At 36.0% G+C, this 23606-nt stretch overlaps 2 protein-coding genes and 1 pseudogene across 2 annotated transcripts; 2 read left to right on the top strand and 1 right to left on the bottom strand.

Annotated features, from left to right (window-relative positions):
• Positions 1-10170: 10170 nt before the first annotated feature.
• Positions 10171-12186, top strand: LOC107850872 (nuatigenin 3-beta-glucosyltransferase-like). Its single transcript, XM_016695670.2, has one exon. The coding sequence runs from the start codon at positions 10215-10217 to the stop codon at positions 11658-11660; it is 1446 nt and encodes a 481-aa protein (XP_016551156.2). The 5' UTR covers positions 10171-10214; the 3' UTR covers positions 11661-12186.
• A 308-nt stretch (positions 12187-12494) lies between these two features.
• Positions 12495-13944, top strand: LOC107850871 (annotated as a pseudogene).
• A 163-nt stretch (positions 13945-14107) lies between these two features.
• LOC107850870 (protein TIC 56, chloroplastic) lies at positions 14108-21738 on the bottom strand. Its single transcript, XM_016695669.2, has 6 exons — positions 21116-21738; positions 19804-20014; positions 18693-18890; positions 18078-18360; positions 17341-17503; positions 14108-14567 (listed from the first exon to the last, which is right to left on the bottom strand). Exons 1-6 carry the CDS (start codon positions 21593-21595, stop codon positions 14364-14366), a joined length of 1539 nt encoding a protein of 512 aa, XP_016551155.1. The 5' UTR covers positions 21596-21738; the 3' UTR covers positions 14108-14363.
• Positions 21739-23606: the final 1868 nt, after the last annotated feature.

Below are 23606 nucleotides of genomic sequence, written 5' to 3' on the forward strand. Positions count from 1 at the left end.
CCTTACCCTTTTTGTAATAAATAACATAAGAAAAAGTTTCAAGAAACTCAATCTACTTGGCATGCCGTTTGTTAAGCTTATCTTGTGCCCGAAGATGTTTCAAGGACTCATAGTCCATTCGGATCACGAATTCCTTAGTCCATAAATAAAGTTGCCAAATGGCCAAGGCTCTCATCAAGGCATACAACTCTAAATCGTACGTAGAGTAGTTTAGAGTTGCTCTTTTTAGCTTTTTGCTAAATTAGGCAATAGGCTTTAATTCTTGCATTAAAACCGTGCCTATACCAACTTTGATAGCATCACATTCAACTTAAACAGTCTTGTCGAAATTCAACAATTGTAACAAAGGGGCCAAGATGAGCATAGCTTTCAAGTCCTTGAAGGCCTTAGCTTGTTCATCTCCCCACTTGAAAGACCGATCCTTTTTAATCACTTCGATCAAGAGGGTGGCAATGGTGCTAAATTCTTTGACAAAATATCTATAAAAACTAGCCAACTCATGGAAGTTTCTCACTTCCCCTATGGTTTTGGGAGTTGGCCAATTTTTGATAGCGTCAATCTTAGATTCATCTACTTCGACCTCTCTTGAGCTCACCACAAAACCGAGAAATACAACTTCTTGGACACTAAAAGAACACTTTTCTAAATTAGCATATAACTTCTTTTTTCAGAGGACATCAAATACACATTGTAAATGTTTTACATGCTCATCTAAGGACCTACTATACACCAACACTTCATTAAAGTAGACAACAACAAACTTTTCGATAAAAGGCTTCATGACATGATTCATTAACCTCATGAAAGTAATTGAAGCATTTGTTAGGCTGAATGGCATAACCATCTATTCATAGAGGTTGGTCTTGAAGGCGGTTTTCCATTTATCTCCCGGTTGCATACAGATTTGGTGATAGCCACTCCTCAAATCAATTTTAGAAAACAAACATGAACCACTCAATTCATCAAGCATATCATCTATCCTAGGAATAGGGTGATGATATTTTACCTTTATCTTGTTCATGGCTCGACAATCAACGCACATACGCCAAGTCCCATCTTTCTTGGGAACTAGTAGCACCGGGACCGCGCAAGGGCTCATACTCTCCTTGATATACCCTTTGTTGAGGAGTTCCTCAACTTGGCATTGCAATTCCTTGGTATCCGTCGGGTTGCTCTTATAATCTGGTTTGTTGGGCAATTATGATCCCGGTACAAAATCTATTTGGTACTCAATTCCCGAAGCGGGGGCATCCCTTGTGGAAGTTCTTGGGGAAAAATATTTTCATAATTCTGTAACACACAAGAAATCAAAGAAGAAATAGAAGAATTAGTGGGGTTAGTGTTAAAACAATATGCCAAAAGAAGCATGGGTGTCTCCTCATCATGATCCACGAAGAGCTCTTTCTTTCTAACCAACATCACCATGTTTTCTTTTCCCTTTGATGTTGAGGCAGCCTCGAATATCCCCACTACCCCACCTACGGGTTCCCTCTCTTTTTCTTTATTTTTGAATTTCTTCCCCTTTTCTTTCAATTCTCTCATCCTTTGATGCAACTCATTCACTTGTGAAGGCAAAAGTGGATGAAGTGTGATCGTTCGGTCATCCTTCTCAAGTGTATATCGATTAGACCTCTCATCATGTTTGGTAGACCTATCATATTGCCAAGGTCTACCTAACAACAAGTGACACGCTTGCATTGGTATTACATCATAAAGCACTTCGTCGTGGTAGTTTCCTACCTTAAACCGTATCACACATTGCCTCATGACTTTCAATTCGCCACATTCATTCAACCATTGCAAACTGTAAGGGATAGTATAAAGTGTAGTTGGAAATTTCAAGAAGTTTACCATAGCAACACTAATAACATTTGCACAACTACCACTATTTATCACTAAAGAGAACACACTTCCCTTCACAAAGCATTTAGTATGGAATAGATTCTCTCATTGGCTAGGATCGTCTATCGCCTTACTAATCATGGCATGCCTTACTATAAAGTTTGGAAACACGCACTCTCCTTCTTGTAGATAAGCATCCTCACAATCATCATCATCATCATTATGTGGCTCATTTTCGAGTTCCTCTCCATCTTGAGGCTCGACGTCATTCTCTTCTTTTTCAAGACCCACTTCCTCACCAAGGTAATACAATATCCTTTCTCTTAGGATCACATTTGGTTTGGATATTCATTGGCTTTATGTCCCCAACCTTGGCACTTGAAACATTGGAACCCTTTAGGATTAGGATACTTATGAGCTTCTTGTCGGGGAGGAAATTTATGGAATGTTTTAGGCTCAGGAAGCCTTATAGTGGTGGGTTGGTCCTTGTTTTTGGGCCAACCCAAAGATGGTTGAACCATATCTTTGTTCCTCGGCCAAGGAGCAAAGATATGGTTCAACCATATCTGTTTAAACTATGGTTCAACCAAAGATGGTTGAACCATATCTTTTATCCTCGGCCAACAGTATCAAACTTGTGAAGCATCAAATGAGTGGAGATCTCTTTGTTCAACCCACACTTGAACCAAATGATATAATGGACAATTTGTTCTCCATCATGATCAAGCTTCAATATGAGTTATTGAAACTCATCATAATATGCCATCACACTTTGGTTCCCTTGTCACAATTGTACAACCTAGCAAGCAACTCATGACGATAAATTTTGGGAAGATACCGTTGCCTCATTAGATACCTCAACCGAAACCATGGTGGTGGTTGTCCATCAATCAACTCATTACCAGACCATTTGAGATATTCGCACCGTGTGTTAGCATAGCCTTCAAAGTGAGCTATGGCATAACGATTCTTCTTCTCCTCCGATATATCAATCACTTGAAATACTTTATCACATGCCGACTCCCAAGCTAGATACACCTCGGGGTCAATTTCAACCTTAAATATAGGTATTCTCAATTTGATGGTATTGATGCCTACGTCTCTCTCTTGGTGTCGGTTTCCCCTTTCTCCATACCCTTGTTATCTTCTTGGATTCATACGTCCCCTCTCATCTCTTCTTCCATCATATAAGCATCGTCAAAGACTCCATACCCTTCATAATACTCTCTACCATATTCCTCAAAGTGGACAGGACGGTTTTAGACATTTGGAATTTGATTTGAAGGGATTGAATTTTGTGGAGGTGGTAGTCTTTGGTTTAGTGGAGCTTGGAAGGAAGGGTTCAGATTTTGTGGAGGCATTTGACATTCGAGTCCCTCTTGCGGAACTTGAAGAGTTTGGGAATAAATTGGTCTATTGGAGTCTCGGTTTAGGGGGTTATGAGTGGTTTGGCTTGCGGCATTTAGTGGAGCTAGTGAAGGATTTGACAATTGTGGCCATGTTTCGGGAGTAACGGTGGCGGAGGAATTTCTATCATGTCCATTTGACGAAACATATCGAGGAGTAGAAGGACGAGAGTTCCTTTGACTCTCCACTTGTTCTAACCTCCCACTAATAGTTGTCACTTCTCCCCTTATGGCTCCCATTTCCGTACACAACCTTTCAAGAGCTTGGGTCATAGCCTCAAGAGTGACCCTCATATTCTCCATTTCATTAGAATCCACGGTTTAAGACGTGGTTTCCTCCATTGTTAAGGTATTACCTACACAAGCAACAAACAAGTTAGTTTAAAACCTTTCCTCACTCATACACTCTCGGATCACTCACACTCGAACTCTACAAGTGTTGTAGATTGGCTAGTAACCCATAAATTCTTAAGATTTGAGTATGCTCTTGTCTGGAGTAGATTCTTGTTTGAAACTCAAAGAATTCTTGTCGGACTAGAGTCAACGAGTTACAACGTATTCAAACGAAAAAAGCACATAAACAAATGATGACACGAATACAAGGCTCCAAAGGACTAATTGACAACCTAGTAGGAATGTACTAGCTTGCTAATTAGTTCTCGAGTCAATTAGAAGAAACTAAGAATCAATAATTAGAAACTAGAATATCCAAGTTGAGCTTAATTAATGACGTGAACAGTGATTAAGGTGATGTGGCAGCATGAAATTAGTCACGGGTCCATACATTTTGTTCAACAACTTGAAGCCTTAATCTTCACAATTTTGTAATGGATGATTTTGCTTTTGGAGGGAAAGTAAAGTCTTGTAAGTTTTCAACTTTTTCCAACTCAAAAAGATGAGGCTTGACTTTACTAGTTCCACAAGACAAAGCTCCTTGTTTTAAGGAAAAAAGATGAGGCTTGACTTTACTAGTTCCACAAGACAAATTAACTCTTGACGTTTTAAATTAATTTGACATCTTATATGAGGCCCAGTTAAAAAAAAATTCACAAGTATTTTTTAATAACAATTTTGCTATATCACTTCTAATTAGTCATTATGAATCATTTAAGACATGTTTGCTCCACTACTTCAATCGTGATATTTGCTTGGCTTTGAAATTATATCAGCGCCGCTAAAATTAGACTAGAAGAAAAAGTATCATAAATCACAATAATTAAAACTTAAATTATTTTTAAAATATAAATGGTTACCAATGACACAAAAGTTTGAACAAGGAGAATATAATAAACTTAAAAAATCTAAAAGCATATTTAAAATATAATTAATTGTCTAAATTTTAATTTAATTATTTCATTAAACTTGTTATATATTTGAAAATTGTGTAAAAAATATTATAAATTACAATAATTAATAATTCATTTTATATAAATTGGGATAGAGGGATATTACTTGAAAATTACATAGAAAGTCGTATAAATCGTAATATAATTAACAATTTAAAATATCTAAAACTATATAACAAATTTAATTGACTTTCTCAAATATTTCATCAGTGTCACATAAATTGGAATAAAAAGAGTAGCATATAGTATCTGAAAAAATTATGTAAAAGTACTATAAATCAATAACTAATAACGTAAAATATTTAAAAATATACAAAAAAAAATTATTGACTTTTTAAATTTTATATGTACAGAAATAAAAAAAATAACAGTCGGTGCTGGCACGGACTTCGATGTCTAATATATGGGAACATAGGGAGGAATTCTAATATTATAGGAAACATATTTGGATTGTTGCAAGTGGAAGCCATCAATTGTCATGTGCATCTAGCAATGTATTACTACAATATTATATAATTTGGGTGCTATTTTCTTAATCGTATTGTTGTATTTGATGGTATCATGATGGCATCTCGAGGATTTCTCAATAAATTATTTTTTAATATTATTCAAAAATTGGAGTTGTTTAATTTTTAGTATTATTCTTATTTGCTTATTTTAGTGATTTATAATTTATTTCGAGGATTTCTCAATAAATTATTTTTAATATTATTCGAATTGGAGTTATTTAATGTTAGTTTTATTCTTATTTACTTATTTTTAGTGATTCATAATTATTTTGATTAGTGAATCTTATTTGATTTTCCTGTGTTTGTGTTCTATAAATACTCACCTCAATATTTTTTTCCAACTCCATTTTTAGGTTATTTTGGCTCAATGTTTTGTAGAAATAACGATGGTAGACGTGATTCTGTTGGGAGCGCTGCCACCTTATTGGGTCCTGCAACGCGCGATTTGGATTAGTCGGGACTCCAATGCGGGCACTGAACACCGAATGAAAAACCAAAAAACATAGATTTTTCCTAATTCGTTATAGATCACTTAGATAATATAGCCAGGTTATGGATAGACATTTTATTAAAGGATTTTAATCTACTTTGTGCGATTCATGTTAAAGCATACACGCAGGAGTGGATGCAAGGCATGTGATTATAGAAATCGTATTTTTTAGTTCTCACATGGTGTTCGATATTTGTTTTGAAATCATACTGAATTTATATTAGCATCAGAAAGTCTCACTTTAGGATGAATTGCTCTCTAACATAAATGACTCCATATTAAAAATTCAAACACGAGACTTCTAATTAAAAATGAAAGAATACCTATCACTCAATCTAACTCTTCTTTGCTTAGCGTTTCACAAAAATCTCTATCATGAAGGTATATTTATAAACGTTTTAATACACGATGAATTTGAGCCTCTTCAAGTTATTTATTGAATTCGTATGTCAATATATGTATTGCAGTATAAGCACATATATTTCTAATTTTTGCAATTGCTTACTAATTATAACATCTATTTCCTTTACTTTTAATTCAAGGTACTGTGGTCTATATAATTTAGAGATGACATAATATTGTCTTAAATTTAACTTTGAAAAATAAACTTTTTTTTTACGTGACTAAAGGCATGTTTCGATTGGTTTATTTTAAGTGAGTTTAAGCCAAAATAGTTTTTGGATAAACAAGATAAAACTACGCCAAAAGTCATAAGTTAAGAGTCAAAAGTGATTCTAACTTATAAGCTTAAAACCTTACCCATCCAAATATCCACTAATTATATTATGATGAGTTCTAAAAGTCCAGTAGAATTGCTAAATTGAGATGATATTCAAAAAAATAAAGTATTCATGAATGTAGGCTGCGAAGTAGCAAGGCTAATTCCACCAAGTCAAGGTGCTTTTGGAGAGGCAATTACTAACTTCACCTTTGGAGGATATACTTTGTCTATTTTGATTTGTTCTCTTGGTAATGTCTTTCATGTCCTAGAACTATAACAGCTTCACATTGAACTATATCCACGTACTTGGTTCGACCATCAATCTTAAACCTATCTCTGTCAAATCTCACACTTGAGGAACTTGTTACTGTTTACAATAAAAAATTGTATGAAATTATGGAATGATATTTGATAATTCAACTATCTTCTTATTAATGCAAGCTTTGATATAAAGTTAAAGGATCAAATGTTAGTGACAGTGACTATTATGGAGTTTATTAAATTTTTGTATGTCGTAAGGTCTAGAGAAAACCTAAAGATTTGGTGTTTTAGGATTGCACTTTGAGTAATGTAAATATGGAGTAAAAGGAAATATTGATAGTCTTCTGCTGCAATAGTCTCTATTTTATTTAATCAATTGATTTTTAGGTAATAGTTAAATACGTCATGTTCTAGCATCATTGTGGTTATAGCCATAGTCTTCAAGACTTAGCAACGATTAAGTTTTAAATTCTTTTTTGAAAAAAATTAAACAAGGCTTCTCCTACTTTTATTATATTCATTCATTTATAAAAAAGGGCCTTAAATTAAATTTCATTTTTCATTGTTGGAATTGAAGAAAAATGTATATTCTATTTAAAGATAATTGCTATTTTTCAACAAATTATTCTTCTTTTATATATATTTTTTATTGATTAAAGACCGGCTTGACATGAAGAGCACGTGCAACGCACGTACACTTAGACAAGTAATACAAAATGCTCTAAACAAGAAGAAAGAAGAAAAACTTGCTGGAACATTTGAGACGGTCATATTAAAAGAAGGAAAAGCTACTGTTAACTACTTAAAATGTCTCTGATTTTGTGCTTAAATCGTGGCAACTACTTTAGTGACATTAACTATTAATCAAAAGTAATGTTGTCTTCTCAATAATGCTTATCGATCATTACTAAGTTGAGAACGGTCTATGATACTTACTAAGCAAATGTTAATTTTATACTCATATTACACTACTGCACGTTTGTTGAGCCACTTGCCCTCTATCGCGGCGGCCACGACATCTTAATTTGCTCATGACAAAGCAACAAAATTTCAACTGGTCACTTTAAACACCACACAGTATTTTGCAGCCCACATCTCCCTTTCAACTACTTTGTAGAAAGCTCATTCAGGGAGAGCCATTCAATGTATTGGTTGACTATAACAAATAATGCAAAAAAAAAAAAAAAAAGCTTCCTTTCAAATGTTTTTAACATGATCTAACAAAAAAAAAAAAAAACATGTCTCTTTTAGGCTATTTGACATAAGTCTGAAACTAATATAAGGTCAGTAACATCTTTAGTTGTTTCTCACCCTACTTTTAGGTGACCTTTCATTCCTTCTAGTGCAGTCATGGTGTCAAAGTTAGCATTATCACCACCCACTATAATGCCCTTCTTTTCGAGTCCTCCATCGATGGTTCTGGCCAACGTATCTTTGTCCACAAACTCAAGTTCCCATCTGATGAAGTAGGCTTACCAGAAGAGATTGAAAACTTCAGTGCTACCACTAGCCAAGAAATGGTTTTCGGTGTATTTATGGGAATTGATTTGCTTCAAAAAAACAATCGAAGGTCTTATTGTTGAGTTTCATCCTCATTGCATTGTTTCAGATGTGTGCCATACATGGACTGTGGACGTAGCCAAGCAACTGATATGTATATGTTGGATTGGGTACCACGCCGGTACGGATATGTATATGTTGGATCGGGTACCACGCTGGTACGGATGTATATATTGGATCGGGTATCACGCTGGTACAGTACATGAACATAGATTGTTCCCTGTAGGTCATGACTATTTGGACAAAAATAAGTCCCATAGCATGTGTGTACATATTTGTGTTGAGTATGTGAATGTTATAATAGAACATTTGGTTGTTAGCCCGAGAGTTTATTGTGAGTTGTCTATGATTATTGAATTTATCCTATAGATGTAGGTAATGGAAGAGATAAGGTGAATAAAGAGGAATAGTGATGTATTAGCGTTGGATTGTGGTTGATGGTGTGAATTAATGAGGCTAGAGTATGTTAGTAACAAATATAATATTGATGGAGTTGGAAGAGTAGTTGGATGATGTAAGTTATATAGGTAAAGTAATAATGTTATTACAATCTTAGTTGAATTATATTTCATTCAAGATGTCATGATTTATTTTCCTTAATTTTATTTTATGATTATATGAACTAATACGGTCGGCCGATGATGCCTACCAGTACGTGTGGTTGTACTGACCCTACTCTTCTACATTCCTTTTTGGGGTGTAGACTGGATGCAGATTAGTTTGCAGTTACTAGATGGATGACGATATTCAGCACTAACTTCTGCATTTTCTTCCTCTAGTTCTTGTACTTGGCCATTTCTTCCTCTAGTTCTTGTACTTGTCTGGCCAAGTGTCGGGATAGTGAAGGACATTTGTAAAAATTTATTTATTAGTATTTACTTATTATATTTAATCCAGTATTTCCTTAAAAATACAAGTCTTCCGCATATTTTTAGTTGGGTAATAAGGGTGGGTTCTCCTAGCTATTTAGAATAGCATAGGTACCCACCCACACACGATCCGTTAATATGGGTCGTGACATTTTGACATCACGGATACAATTGTCAAGAAGGAGAAGATAGAGGCGGGTTTGAAGATGTTGATATCACGGATACAATTGTCAAAAAGGAGAAGATAGAGGCGAGTTTGAAGATGTTGATGAATGTCTCCAGGGAAATTAAAACAATCAGAAGTAGAGCAAAAGACATTGAAGCAATGATTAAGAGGGCTGTAGAAAAAGGAGGCTCTTCTTATAATCATCTACCAGAACTAATAGATGAGCTCAAGTGCCATGTTTTTGGCACCTTGGAAAAGTAATTGAAAATGTAATATCCAGACTCCCGAGCTTTACTACTCTTTCATAAAATATGCAATGCTGAAATCGCACGTATTACGTGACAGAATAAAAGGGAAAACAAAGTAACATGTTATGTTTCAAGCATTTTTGTCATCAATACTTTCACCTTTCTCTTGAATATGATATAGTTGCAACATTTTTGAGACAGCAAAAAATGCAATAATACAAGAAGAAAACTCACTTACCGGAGGAGAAGTTTACCATGTTTTGGCAATTGGTGCTTCTATAAGCAAATAGCGAACAACTTTCTTTTTGGTTTCATACAATCAGTAACTGACAGATTGTAAGCATAGAAAAGACAAGCTTTGATCTAATGAATCGCAAGTAAAAACGAACTAATTGACAAACCACACCGTAAAAAGTAACGGAGAGTATGCATATCGTATACATAAACTATATTCATAGTCAAATCATAATGAAGCACACACCAAATTAGCCACACGGCCAGGGGTCACTATGTCAAAAAGGACTAAGCAGACTGCAGTGTCGCAAAATTATATAGTTCGGAAGGCACCAAGAGCTGGGTACTGCTAGGCCAGCTACCTCAATATAATAAATAATAAACATACCTTGAACTAATAAAACCTACCTAACACAAAGTCATGTCATCTAACAATAAAATATTACTTGGTTAGGCCATTGTGATATGTCTGAATCTAAATATAAGCTTAGTAACATTTTCAGTAGTTTCTCACCCTACTTCGGCCATTGTTAGGTGAACTTCCGTCACTTCAAGTGCAGTAATGGCACAAAAAGATGGTGAACTCCATGTAGTTTTCATTCCATACTTTACGCCAAGTCATATGATTCCCTTGGTCAATACAGCCAGACTTTTTGCAAGCCAAGGTGTCAAAGTTAGCATTATCACCACATTCTATAATGCCCTCCTTTTCGAGTCCTCCATTGATGATTCTGACCACCGTATCTTGATCCACAAACTCAAGTTCCCATCTGATGCAGTAGGCTTACCTGAAGGGATTGAAAACTTCAGTGCAATCACTAGCCCAGAAATGTCTGTGGGGGTGTGGAAGGGACTTGTTTTGCTTCAAAAACCGATCGAAGATCTTACTGTTGAACTTCGTCCTCATTGCATTGTTTCAGATCTGTGCCTTCCATGGACTGTGGATGTAGCCGAGCGACTAAAGATACCTAGACTTGCGTTTCATCCTACCAATGTTATGCTACACTGTGTTGAACATTGTTTGAAGCTTTATACACCTCATGAGAAGGTAAGTTCAGATTCAGAAAGTTTCTTGATTCCAGGTTTACCAGATAATATTGAAATGAAAAGATCTCAACTTCCCGAAAATATAATTATAACCAATCCCGAAGGACCATACTGGGAGATGATGAAGAGAATTAAAGAATCAGAACCTCGGAGCTATGCCATGATTCATGACACTATCTATGATCTAGAGCCAAGTTATGCTGAGCTTTACCAGAAAATCAGAGGTAAAAAACCATGGTTGATTGGTCCTTTGTTTCACTTCTCAAAGAGAGAAGAAGCAAATGCTGCAGTTCAGGAGCGACACAGCTGCCTAAGTTGGCTTGATTCTCAAGAACCAAACTCTGTTGTGTACATTTGTTTTGGAAGTATGGGGACGCTTTCTGGTGCTCAGCTCACTGAAATTGCCTTGGCTCTTGAGGCCTCGAATTCATCGTTTCTTTGGGTGGTAAGGAAGGGTGACAAAGAGCAAGAAAGTTGGATGCCTACTGGCTTTGAGGAAAAATTACTCGCCAACAACAAAGGTTTGATAGTCAGAGGTTGGGTGCCACAACTGATGATCTTGAACCATCCAGCAACCGGAGCTTTCATGAATCACTGTGGCTGGAACTCCACTTTGGAATCTTTCACAGCTGGAGTACCAATGCTCACATGGCCATTGTTCGCAGAGCAGTTCTACAATGAGAAGTTGGTGGAGATTCTTGGATGCGGGGTTGGGGTTGGGGCAGAGGTGTGGCACATTTCGTTTGACATCAAGGATACAATTGTCAAGAAGGAAAAGATAGAGGAGAGTTTGAAGATGTTGATGAACACCTCCAGAGAAAGTGAAAAGATCAGAAGTACAGCAAAAGACGTCGAAGCAATGATTAAGAGGGCTATAGAAAAAGGAGGTTCTTCTTATAATCACCTAACAGAACTAATAGAGGAGCTCAAGTGTCATGTTTTTGGCACCTTGGAAGAGTAATTGAAAATCTAATATCCCGAGCTTTACTAATTTTTCCTAAATATGCATCACGTATCATGGGTGCTGAACTCGCATCAACTACAAGACATAATAAAAGGGGAAATGAAATAACATGTTATGTTTCAAGCATCTTTTATCATCAACAAAATCTAGTGCTGAGAAAATAAAATTAGGTGGACGTACAAGCAATACTTTTCCCTTCTCTAGAATACTATCATATGGTTGCAACGTTTTTTTATTCCATTTTTAAGATAATACATGAAGAATACTGACTTACTGGAGGAGAAGTTTATCATGTTTTGCCCGTTGGTGCTCTATAAACAAATAGCGAACAGCAGCTTGCTTTTTGGTTTCACACAATCAGTAACTGACAGATTGCTAGCACAGAAAAACAGAGGTTTCGTCTAATAAATCGCAAGTAAAAACATAACTAATGGACCAATCACATTGGAAAAAGTAACAAGGTATGCATGTCACGCAGACGACCATATATTGTTAAATCATAATGAAGCCTGCACACACCAAATGAGCCACACTAGCCACGAGCCACTATGTCTATAAAGGACTATGCAGTGTAACGATTATATAGTTCGAAAGGCACCAAGAGCTGGGTCACTGCTAGGCCTGCTGCCTCAATATAATAAATAATAAACATACCTTGAATTAATAAATATCCACCTAACACAGAGTCATGTGAACTATCAATAAAATATTATTTTGATAGGATACCTGTGATACTTCTTAATCTAATATTAGGTTAGTAATACTTTCAGTTGTTTCTCACCATACTTCTGCCATTCTTAGGTGAGCTCTACTACCCCTTCAGGTGCAGTCATGGCACAAAACAATGGTCAATTCCATGTAGTTTTCGTACCATTCTTTACACCAAGTCATATGATCCCTTTAATCAATACAGCCATACCTTTTGCAAGCCAAGGTGTCAAAGTTAGCATTATCACCACCCACTATAATGCCCTCCTTTTCGAGTCCTCCATCAGTGATTCTTGCCACCATATCTTCGTCCACAAGCTCAAGTTCCCATCTGATGAAGTAGACTTACCTGAAGGGATAGAAAACTTCAGTGCAATCACTGCCCCAGAAATGTCCATGGGGGTGTGGAAGGGAATGACTTTGCTTCAAAAAACAATCGAAGATCTTATCATTGAGCTCTGTCCTCATTGCATTGTTACAGATGAGTGCCTTGGACTGTAGACATAGCCAAGCATCTGAAGATACCTAGACTTGCATTTTATCCGCATAATCTTATGTACCACTGTATTGAACATTGTTTGAGCGTGTACACACCTCATGAGAAAGTAAGTTCAGATTCCAAAAGTTTCTTGATTCCAGGTTTACCAGATAAGACTGAAATGAAGAGATCACAACTTCCAGAAAATATTATTAAAACCAATCCCGAAGGGCCGTACTGGGAGATGCTAAAGAAAATTAAAGAATCAGAACATCGGAGTTACGCCATGATTCATGACACTATCTATGATCTAGAGTCAAGTTATGCTGAGCTTTACCAGACAATCAAAGGTAAAAAACCATGGTTGATTGGTCCTTTGTTTCACTTTTCAAAGAGAGAAGAGGCAAGCAATTCAAAAGATATTGCCGTTCAAGAGCAACACATCTGCCTCAGTTGGCTTGACTCTCAAGAACCAAACTCTGTTGTGTACATTTGTTTTGGAAGTATGGGGAGGTTTTCTGATGCTCATCTCACTGAAATCGCCTTGGCTTTTGAGGCCTCAGATTAATCGTTTCTTTGGGTGGTAAGAAAGGGTGACAATGAGCAACAAAGCTGGATACCTACAGGTTTTGAGGAAAAAATGCTTACCAACAACAAAGGTTTGATAGTCAGAGGTTGGGTGCCACAGCTGATGATCTTGAACCATTCAGCAACTGGAGCGTTCATGACTCATTGTGGGTGGAACTCCAATTTGGAATCTTTCACAGCTGGAGTACCAATGCTCACATGACCATTGTTCGCAGAGCAGTTCTACAATGAGAAGCTGGTGGAGATTCTTGGATGTGGGGTTGGCGTTGGGGCAGAAGTATGGCACATTTCATTTGACGTCAAGGATACAATTGTCAAGAAGGAGAAGATAGAGGCGAATTTGAAAATGTTGATGAACACCTCCAGGGAAAGTGAAGAGATCGGAAGTAGAGCAAAGGATGTCAAATGATTAATAGGGCTGTGGAAAAAGGAGGCTCTTCTTATAACCATCTAACGGCATTAGTTGAGGAGCTCAAGTGCCATGTCTTTGGCAACTTGGAAGAGTAATTGGATATTTAATGTACTGAGCTCTCCTTATTTTTCCTACAATAAGCATCAAGAATGTTGACCTTTCTCGTAAGATGTATCACAAAAGAGAATAAAAGAGAGAAGAACACGTGCAGCGCACGTACACTTAGACTAGTAATACAAAATGCTCTAAACGAGAAGATAGAAGAAAAACCTGCTGGAATATTTGAGACTGTCATATTAAAAGAAGGAATAGCTAGTGTTGCTATTTGCAACCTATATGCAATATGTATCAAGTGCTCGTACCCGAAAGGTTATCAACTCATTGAAGTCTGTTAAATGTGAAATCTAGCAAGTCCTAAATTGCATCAGATAATGACCATCAACGCGTCGACATCTGAATTTTGATTTACAGAATCTTTTTGAGTTCAAAATGTAGTCAAGATGAACCAGTAATGTTACTCATCATCACTTGGAACACGGCCAAACAAAGCAAGTTCCTCCTCGGCCCTCTTCTCTGCAGCCCTCTTCTGCATCCTTCTAGTTTGTCTGGCAGCTGAATCAATTTGAACTTTCTCCATTACTGTACCAAAACCGGGAACTGTCCTGTTCAGCTTGTTGTATACCTGGACGCTGAGGTCATGGAATATCTCAAACAATCTCTGCATGTCAAAGGCAAAAACTGTCAATATGTGACCTTACTCATCAATATTAGCATGACGAAGAATCCTAAATTTAGGCGTTGCACCATAAAATAACCTGTGTGAAATAGAGATAAAGCTTTACCTTAAGGTACATCAAAACTTGCCTAGTTCTAATCTAAAATTAGGAGATCGGATCATACGAAACCCCGCACATGACATAAAGCAACAACAACAACATACCCAGTGTATTTCCACATAGTGGAGTCTGGGGAGGGTAGAGTGTACACAGACCATACCACTACCTCAGATGAAGTAGAGAGGTTGTTTCCGATAGACCCCCGGCTTAAGACCGATAGCAGTATAAATGCATATAAACTAGTACAGCCTGCAAAATAATACTACAACCACAAAATAATACTCCAGCCACAAGATAATACTAAAAACTATCTATCCGAAATCATAGACATCACTCAACACCACGAACAAGAAACTTCAGACACAAATAAAGAACACTCCCCTACTGTTACCGACATACTCTCACCCCCTAAACCTCTACCCAAATCCGCGTTCTCCACACCTTCCTATCAAGGGTCATGTCCTCCGTAAGCTGTACTGCTCCCTATCATGCCTAATCACATCTCTCCAATATTTTTTTGGCCTACCTCTACCCCGCATAAAACCATCCATAGCTAGTATCTCACACCTCCGCACTGGAGCATCAGAGCCCCTCCTCATCACATGCCCGAACCAATGTAACCTTACTTCTCGCATCTTGTCCTCCACCAAGGTCACTCCCACCTTCTCCCGAATAATCTCATTCCTTACATGGCCACCCATCCATCGCAACATCCTCATCTCCGCCACCTTCAATTTTTGGATGAGGGAGTTCTTAACTGGCTAACACTCCTCTCCGTACAACATAGTCGGCCGGACTGCCACTTTGTAGAACTTTCCTTTAAGCTTCGGGGGCACCTTCTTATCACATAAAACTCCCGAAGCGAGCCTCCATTTCAACCACCCAACCCCAATATGATGTGTGACATCCCCGTCAATCTCACCATTGCCCTGAATCATAGACCCCGGATACTTGAAACTCTCCTTCTTCTGAATGGCTTGAGAGCCCAACTTCACAACCACATCAGCCTCCTGCGACACATCACTAAACTTATTGCATTCAAGCAACTGAAAGAAATCACATTTTGGAGCTTGACCCTTCATCACATTAACAGACAGACATAAAAATCAGTAGATGAATTCCCAATCTTTATTGGAGAATAGGACTTCCGTGCTGGTTAAAAATTTGTAAGGTTATCTTGGTAGTGGAGAAAAATCAATTATTGATATATCTCCCAGAAAAATGATGATACATCTGCCCCCCACCCCCACAATTCTGGATTTTAAAAAAAAAAAGAAAAAAAAAAAGAGAAAGAGAGAACCTACATGTCGCAGCCTATACTCTAGCTTGTAGGTTAAAATAAGTTATATTCCCCAAACTTCTTCCAACTTCAACCTCAAATAAACTTTTTTTTTAACTTAAACTCGTTTTAACAGCTAAATATTAATTATTTAATTATATTACTAATAAAAAAGAAAATAATAAACAGACTAGCACTAAGAATGAGCCAGTACATTAGAAACACAGAAATCCTCCAATACAAAAAAAAGGATGGATTTCTTCTGTACAAAAGTTTATTCCTGTACAAAAGTTTATTCCTGTAGAAAAGCAATGAGCACGCTATTTCATCTTTGACATCTTACAGGTTTCACCAAAAAGCCAAAGACATAAATATCTGAGTTTAATCTTCGGTATAGCATCTACTTTCCCTTCGAAACATCTCGCAATCCTTTGCTTCCATACCACCCAACAACACAAGCCGGCATTACGTTCAAAATCTTTCTCAAAGGTTTTCTTTTTGTTCCCCCAACATCCCAGCTGATCAAGAGTTCCTTTCTGAGTTAAGCATAGTAGAACCTATACTGAATAGTTCGAAAAATAAGGACCAAATCTGCCTTGTCACCATACCAACTTCAACTTAAATATTGTCCAAACACCTACTAAATAACTGCATCCTCTATCTCAACCTCCTAGTTGTCAATGACAAACTTCTTTCTAATGATAAACCTTTACCTCCCACATAGGCATATACTTTTGAAAGAAACACACTGAGAACATATACAATTATATTTTGAATTTGAATTCCAGAATAAAGGTTAATTTAGCTTTTCTTTTACTTCGAGCAGTAGCATTTTACAAACAAAGAATACTATTTTTGCCACATAAGCTAATGTACAAACTTTTTGCCATGGCAATTGTCCAAAGCAGGGGCAATAAAAACAGCTTACTCAAAGAGGGTATAGTAAGTGAGGACCAAGGTGCAATATTGGAACTTCAAAAACAAGATATGATTATGACTCTCGTAACACATTGGCACAAGTTGTAACACGTTAACATCATTCAGTAATACATAAGTCCCTAGGGCTTAAAGCAAAGCCTGCTTCATTCAAGTGGAAGACGTGAATAAAAGGAACCACAAAATTCACTCCATAAATACCATATTTTTCAACTCAAAGAGAACATATAACATATAAACCAAGTGTATACTAAGTATAAGTTGTAAATGGGACAATCCATTGTAGTCTCGGGGAATACAGCATAAAGCAACAAAGAGTAGTAATGCATAGACACTAACTTGCCGAAACGCACAACACAAGAATCACCAAAAGGCAAAAGGCAAATTCAGCAACCAATATACAAAAAGAGAAACTTTGTTAGTTGGGATCAAGCACGTACCATGACATCCCCGTTCCAGTCATCAATATATGGAGGGCCTGTTGTGTATGTCCCAAAAGGCTCACGGTACCATTCACCACCATATGTTATTTGATCCATGGCTTGTTCAACACTTAGAACTTCCCATGGCCTCAATCCAGGAATAACCTTCTCTAATTCTTTCCTGTTTCATGTAAATGACCAGTTCAGTTACCAGACTATGAATCAACCTCGCTCGGAGTATTTGTGAAAGGAAGTACTTGATGCAACTGAGAATCTTCTTTTTAAATGCGACTATTCTTTCGCCTTTAATTAATCATAAATTAAAACAGTGATATGAAGAAATTGATAGTATTCTAGAACATATGACAATGACAAGTGGTGAATACAAGACTAAATGATCATACATACTTCTTCACCAACTTAGTAAGAACATATGCATCGGCCTGGTGTGATCGTTTTGCTAAAGGAATCTAAAAGAGTGTCAAAATATGGCTCAGTCCAGCACAGTACTTTCAATGAAATGACACATGATGCCAATATGAAACAGAAACAGAAATCTACGTATGTGAAAGTGCATTACAGTTTTATTTTTTATTTTTTGGTTAACGAACAGAATATATACCACTCTTCCAATAAAGTAAACATTCTCAAAATTCTTTACCAGTATTGAGTATTGACAAATGGAGATCAGTTAATAAGTTTCTGACATCAACAATAGAAAGAAAAATGTTGTGAAATGAAATGATACTATATACCTGAGATCTTTTGGGATATATTTGTTTGGCATGTGGTCAGCCTCCAAAATTGATGTCAGCTCTGAGCCACTAGCCCAAAGAAACAAGGCATGACTCGGAGTCCTTACACCAGGCCAGACACCACCATTTGCTTCTAGCACAGCCAAATCACGCCTTTTACTTTCATAAGCTTCTTCTTGCATCTGCTTATATGTCTTCGGCTCATGTCCTCTGAGAGGAACCCAAGGAGGTATACCTTTCTGTAGTTTATGAAGGAGAGCAGTAGCAGCAGCACCTAGTCTAACTGCACTTCAGCCAAATAAATCCAAGGGATCAATCGTATGACAACATGGACCTCAACCTCCATGGACTGAGAAATAAAACTAAATTCTACAAGTACAGAATAAGCACAAGGTAACATAGCATGGTGACAAGCATCTGAAGATGAAAACGTAATAATTTTAAAATGTTTGATGGGAGTAATTTATGATTTACTGACTAAATTTATATGAACATATGCTTCAGAATGCCAGGGATTCTAGAAAACCTCTCTTTTCTGATTAATTTATCATTGAAAAACTAATGCATATGCAGAGTAATCTTGACAAGTTGTGCGTATTACTTGAAAAGACAAACCTTCCCAAGTGGCAATTGCTTTTTCCAGACCGTATACCATTCCAATGGGCGCCCATTCATCCATGTCCTCACCCCAAATGAAGGTATGCTTATCAATGATTCCAGCACCCCAAGCAGTCTTAAGCTGTATTAATTCCATGGGTCCCCTAGAACGACCTAATCGATCCTTGTAGAACCACCCACCGCTCCGCATAATAACTGGAATTCAAGCATTATAACAACAGTCAGCAGTTGGAAAATAAGGATAAACAACAAAACCAACATGTCTGACAGTCTCGTTGTAACCAGCATAGCACCAGATTAGCAAAGTGCAAGCTATTTAGGTTCAAATTAAACAGTAATGTAAATCATGATAAACTAATAGAAAATATTTAAGCAACATAGCACCAAATGATTCTGAACTAACACGCAAGCTAATAGTAAAAGCTCCAGTTCAAAAATATGAGCAAAAAGTTAAGAGAAATCAGACAAGCTGTAAAACTTTTGAATGATATGTTGCAAGGAAAACAATGATGCCATCATAGTAATTTTCCACTAGGTGCATGTCGGCAACTCTTAGGTTTCAGTTTTCCTTCGCCAGCCAGTATATTTGTATCGTTTTCTTTGCGACTGTATACACACAGATCAAATGAGAGAATGTATTTTTTCACTCCGAGATCTTCTACCAGAGGGGATTTCTGACTTAATAGTGCTACCATTAAAATCTCTTTGTTAACAAGAATGCTTGATAAACTAACAAGTAAACTCCATGTTTTTTCCGTCAATTGCCAAAGAAATTGAAAGAACATTATTTCTTCAGATGACTATTGTCCAAAGAAATCGAAATGCAGACAGCAATATACACTATGCAAAAATTGTAAGCATCAAAAGAGCAGAATGCCATCAAGATGACTAAATAAGTACACAAGAAAAGCAGTGCCAGCAGCTAATACAAGATAATAATCTCCAACCAAGGCAATCTTGCTAAATATCTCGTAATTCATAATTTAAGGAGCAAGAATCCTCAGCAGTGCAAGGGGTACAGGACAAATGAGCACAATATTTGCTAGTAACTAGAAGAATAACATAATATTGAGCATATTAAGTGTAGAATGAATGTAAGCAAACTTACAATCATAATATCGCTTTTCAAGCTTTTTGTACCCAATAGCCTGTGCAGCATCAATGGGCTTTCCAGGTGGGTATGGTCGTTGACGAAATCCCCAAAGCCCAAAAAAGAACTGCCTTGCAAAATCCCAAAACTTATCATTTGATTCCTTCTTCGTCTTTATGGCTTTTCTGGGCATTGGCCTCCCATCCAATCCAATGACATTTGGCACTGCCTTCACATAAATCTATCTCAGTTGGGAAATTCTTGAAATAGAATGAATATAGACAGCTACCGAGGTATACCCAACAATCACATCCATGATCATCTTAAAAATTTATTGTTGCTGGAACTCAACTTTTTTCACAATTATGACTTATCAAATAGATTTACTTCTAACATTTCATAGAAAAATAAATTAAAAGTTATATATGTTGCCTTTAGATACACAAAAGACTGTCACTTGTAAAGCTAATTCACAATAGTCAAACAGAAATTATATCATGTCCCATTTCATGTGACTGCATCATATAAATATTGCTAAAATAAATATCAAAATAGTTGCTTAAACTAATTTGAGGAACAAAACATCACATCAAACTTCAAACATGAACTGTTAAATGAATTAAAATCTTGAAATTCGTAAATGTGGCATGAAAATTTATTACTAAAGAAATGAAACGATTTGGCCATAAAAATTATTCACTTCTTTCCCAGAATATTTTTTCACTTTATTTAAAAATCAGTGTTTGGCCATGAAAATTCCAAATCTAAACCTGACGTTCAATTTCAAATTTGGAAAAACAGCTTGTATAACTTGTTTTCCAACTCACCACTTCTTAAAGTTGTAGTTAAGCACATTAACATTATTCCAAATATTCTTGCAAAAAGTATAACCAAACACAACTCCATCTTCAACTCAAAATACATACATTCCAAATAAAGTGAAAAATATTTGACAATTTTCTTCCATTATTAATGATAAACAAGTTACACAACTAACAATCCTTAGCTACATGGGATCTCCCTTTGCTTTTGGACCTTTTTCATTCCAATGCCTAGTATTGGATTCTCTAACACTACATTGTTTTCACTAAACGGGCAGACGGGGAGCCGGAAAAGTTGTTGTCATGTGATCAGGAGGTCATGGGTTCAAACCGTGGAAAAAGACTCTTGCAGAAATGCAAGGTTGGGTTGCGTACAATAGACCGTTGTGGTCTGGCCCTACTAATCGGGATAGAAAAGACTCCTAGTAAACATCCAACATTGCTTCTCTTCAAATAAATACTACAAACAATAAAAATAAATACTATAAACAATAAAGAGAAGATAATACCTGCCACAGTTTCTTATCTTCACTTCGATAAGGAGCGGAATTCTCTTTAAGCTCAAGTTCATTGATTTTATCAGCAATCTCTTCAGCTTGAGCCAAGAACTGTACCACTGGACTTTCCCTAAACTCAGCCAACCACTTGTCATTCTCCTCAATTTCCTCCTGAGTCGGGTTCTCCTTCTTCTCGAAAATCGGGTCGTCCTCGTTGAGAATCCGCTCAACTTCTGGAGCATGTCGGAAGTCGGGTCGGGTCTCGCATTCCCAATAATACTGTTCCAGCATTTTCCGGTAATGACCACCTGGAGATGTTTTGGGTTTTCTTGAAAATGGATTTGAAATGGAAGCAAAAGGAAGGAGGGAATGCTGATGGGGTTCCCATTTTAGGGAATTAAAATGGGATAGGAGATTAATTGGTTGAAATGGTGTTGAAGGTGGTTTGTTGAACCAATTGTTGTTGAATGGGTTGAAATTAATTGACGCCATTAATGAATGAGAAAATGCAACTCCCAAGTTTAGGGTTTATGGGTTTTGGTTTTATCTGGGTTAGAGTATAATATGAAAGATGAGGAAGACGAGGGACATGCGGTTGGTTTGAGTTGAAGCCGGCCATAAATAATTCTGCATATAATAAAAAATTATTTTATAGGATTTTATTTATTATTTTATTGAGATTAATTATTTCACTATTTACAATATTTGAGGGATATTTTATATGATAAATAAAATTATTCTTATATTTTTCTTCTTTATGTATTTACAGTACGTTATAGAATATCTCAAGGAAGAATCTACTTACACATTCAAGTTAAATATTTGTATCATTTAATTAGTCATTTGTGTTAATACATAATACATTACACTGATTCTGGTTATCGAAAATCCTATTGACCTATATGATGTTTTCACTAGTTTCATTTATATTTTTAAAATATTAGATAAATTTGAAAACTTGAGTGAAGATTTACTACATTACTAATGTTGTTATCATATAAAAATAATGACATCTTTTTATTAATTTAAGAGGTACAACAATGACCAAAGCAAAAAAAAAAAAAAAAAGTTATATATAAAGTGTGTGAAAAGGAGCTTATATTATGTTTATTTGAGCACCCTACTTGCTAACACAATTATTCTAGGTAGAACATGAATATGTTTTTTATTAATTCGTGGCAAATATAGTTAAAATTGCTAAATACTTACAATGACAAAAATGGAAATATTTTGCAATAATTAATTAATTATGATTAAGTAAAATAAACTTTAAATTCAAACTCATGATATACATATATTGGCTTGGTGTGAATATCGAATGTGGATAATTTTTTATGTAGACTAATATTTTGCACCAAACAAGCATATAATCAGAGTATAAGTCTAATCCAGTTAAGTTCAGAAATAATTCTTGTAACGACCCATTTTGTCGTTACTAAATTATTCATAATAAATTCATGGAAATTCTTAATTTTCATTCCTCAATATTAATTTGGGTCTAAATTAGCTAATATCTTATTTATTAGATCACCTTAAACTTTCCAACGATGATTTTAGCCTTCGGATGTGTCTAGATAAATTCAAACCTGATGAATTTAATTATTCATAAGTGATACTATCAATACTTTAGTTTGAAAATTCTTTAGGTGTAAATTAAGGTCGTACAATATCCCTAACACAAAGTTAAGTATAAAACTTTCTTTTTGATACAGTTTCGATATGGGTTTCTATTAGGGTCAACTTTAAATGATCATATCTTAGAATATAAGGAGTTACGAAACTCATCACCTATCAAATTAAAGATCTCTGAGTTTTCTTTCCAATGCAACAAACCGTTCTTCAATCCGAATTCGGAGTAAAAAGTTATGACCGTTTTACTGAGCACTGTCCAGGCTGAAATGGAATTTCGCTGTAGCGAAAATTCTGATTGTATTGAAATCAACTTCAGCCGTTTTTGAGGCCTAAAAACTCCAAATTTCATTCCCAACCCTAGGAGGTGATTTCCCAAAGCTTAAGGTGAAATTCCTTCGTTGAGGTAAGTTTGTTTCATTATTTTCTTTGTCTTTTAATTCTTTAACATCTTACAATTCTTAGAAAGACCTTCAATGGTGGAATCCTTTTGGGAAATACTCATGGGTGGTTTTAATATGACCTATAGTTGATTCTAAACTACAAATTAAAGATTCCTCACATGAATTTCATAAACTAGATTATGAATTTTGATGGTTAGGAACCTTGAATTCCGTAAAAATGAGACCTTTAGCATAAAAACTCCATTAATAAAAATGGGTTAAGCTTGAAAGAGTTAATTAATGATTAACTAACATTGGTGAATGATATAGACCTTAAATTAAGGATAGAACTAGTGAGTGTAATTGTTTAATTACTCTTATTATTGCTTGATTTTTAGATGGTTGATTATTTCAAGGCATGAAGGAAAAGAAATAGCATTCTTATTGAGGCTTGCTTCATTCAAAAGTTTGGCGTTCAGGTATGCTAGGTT

The sequence above is a fragment of the Capsicum annuum genome, chromosome 12 (genome assembly GCF_002878395.1).
Source record: "Capsicum annuum cultivar UCD-10X-F1 chromosome 12, UCD10Xv1.1, whole genome shotgun sequence".
Taxonomy (NCBI): domain Eukaryota; kingdom Viridiplantae; phylum Streptophyta; class Magnoliopsida; order Solanales; family Solanaceae; genus Capsicum; species Capsicum annuum.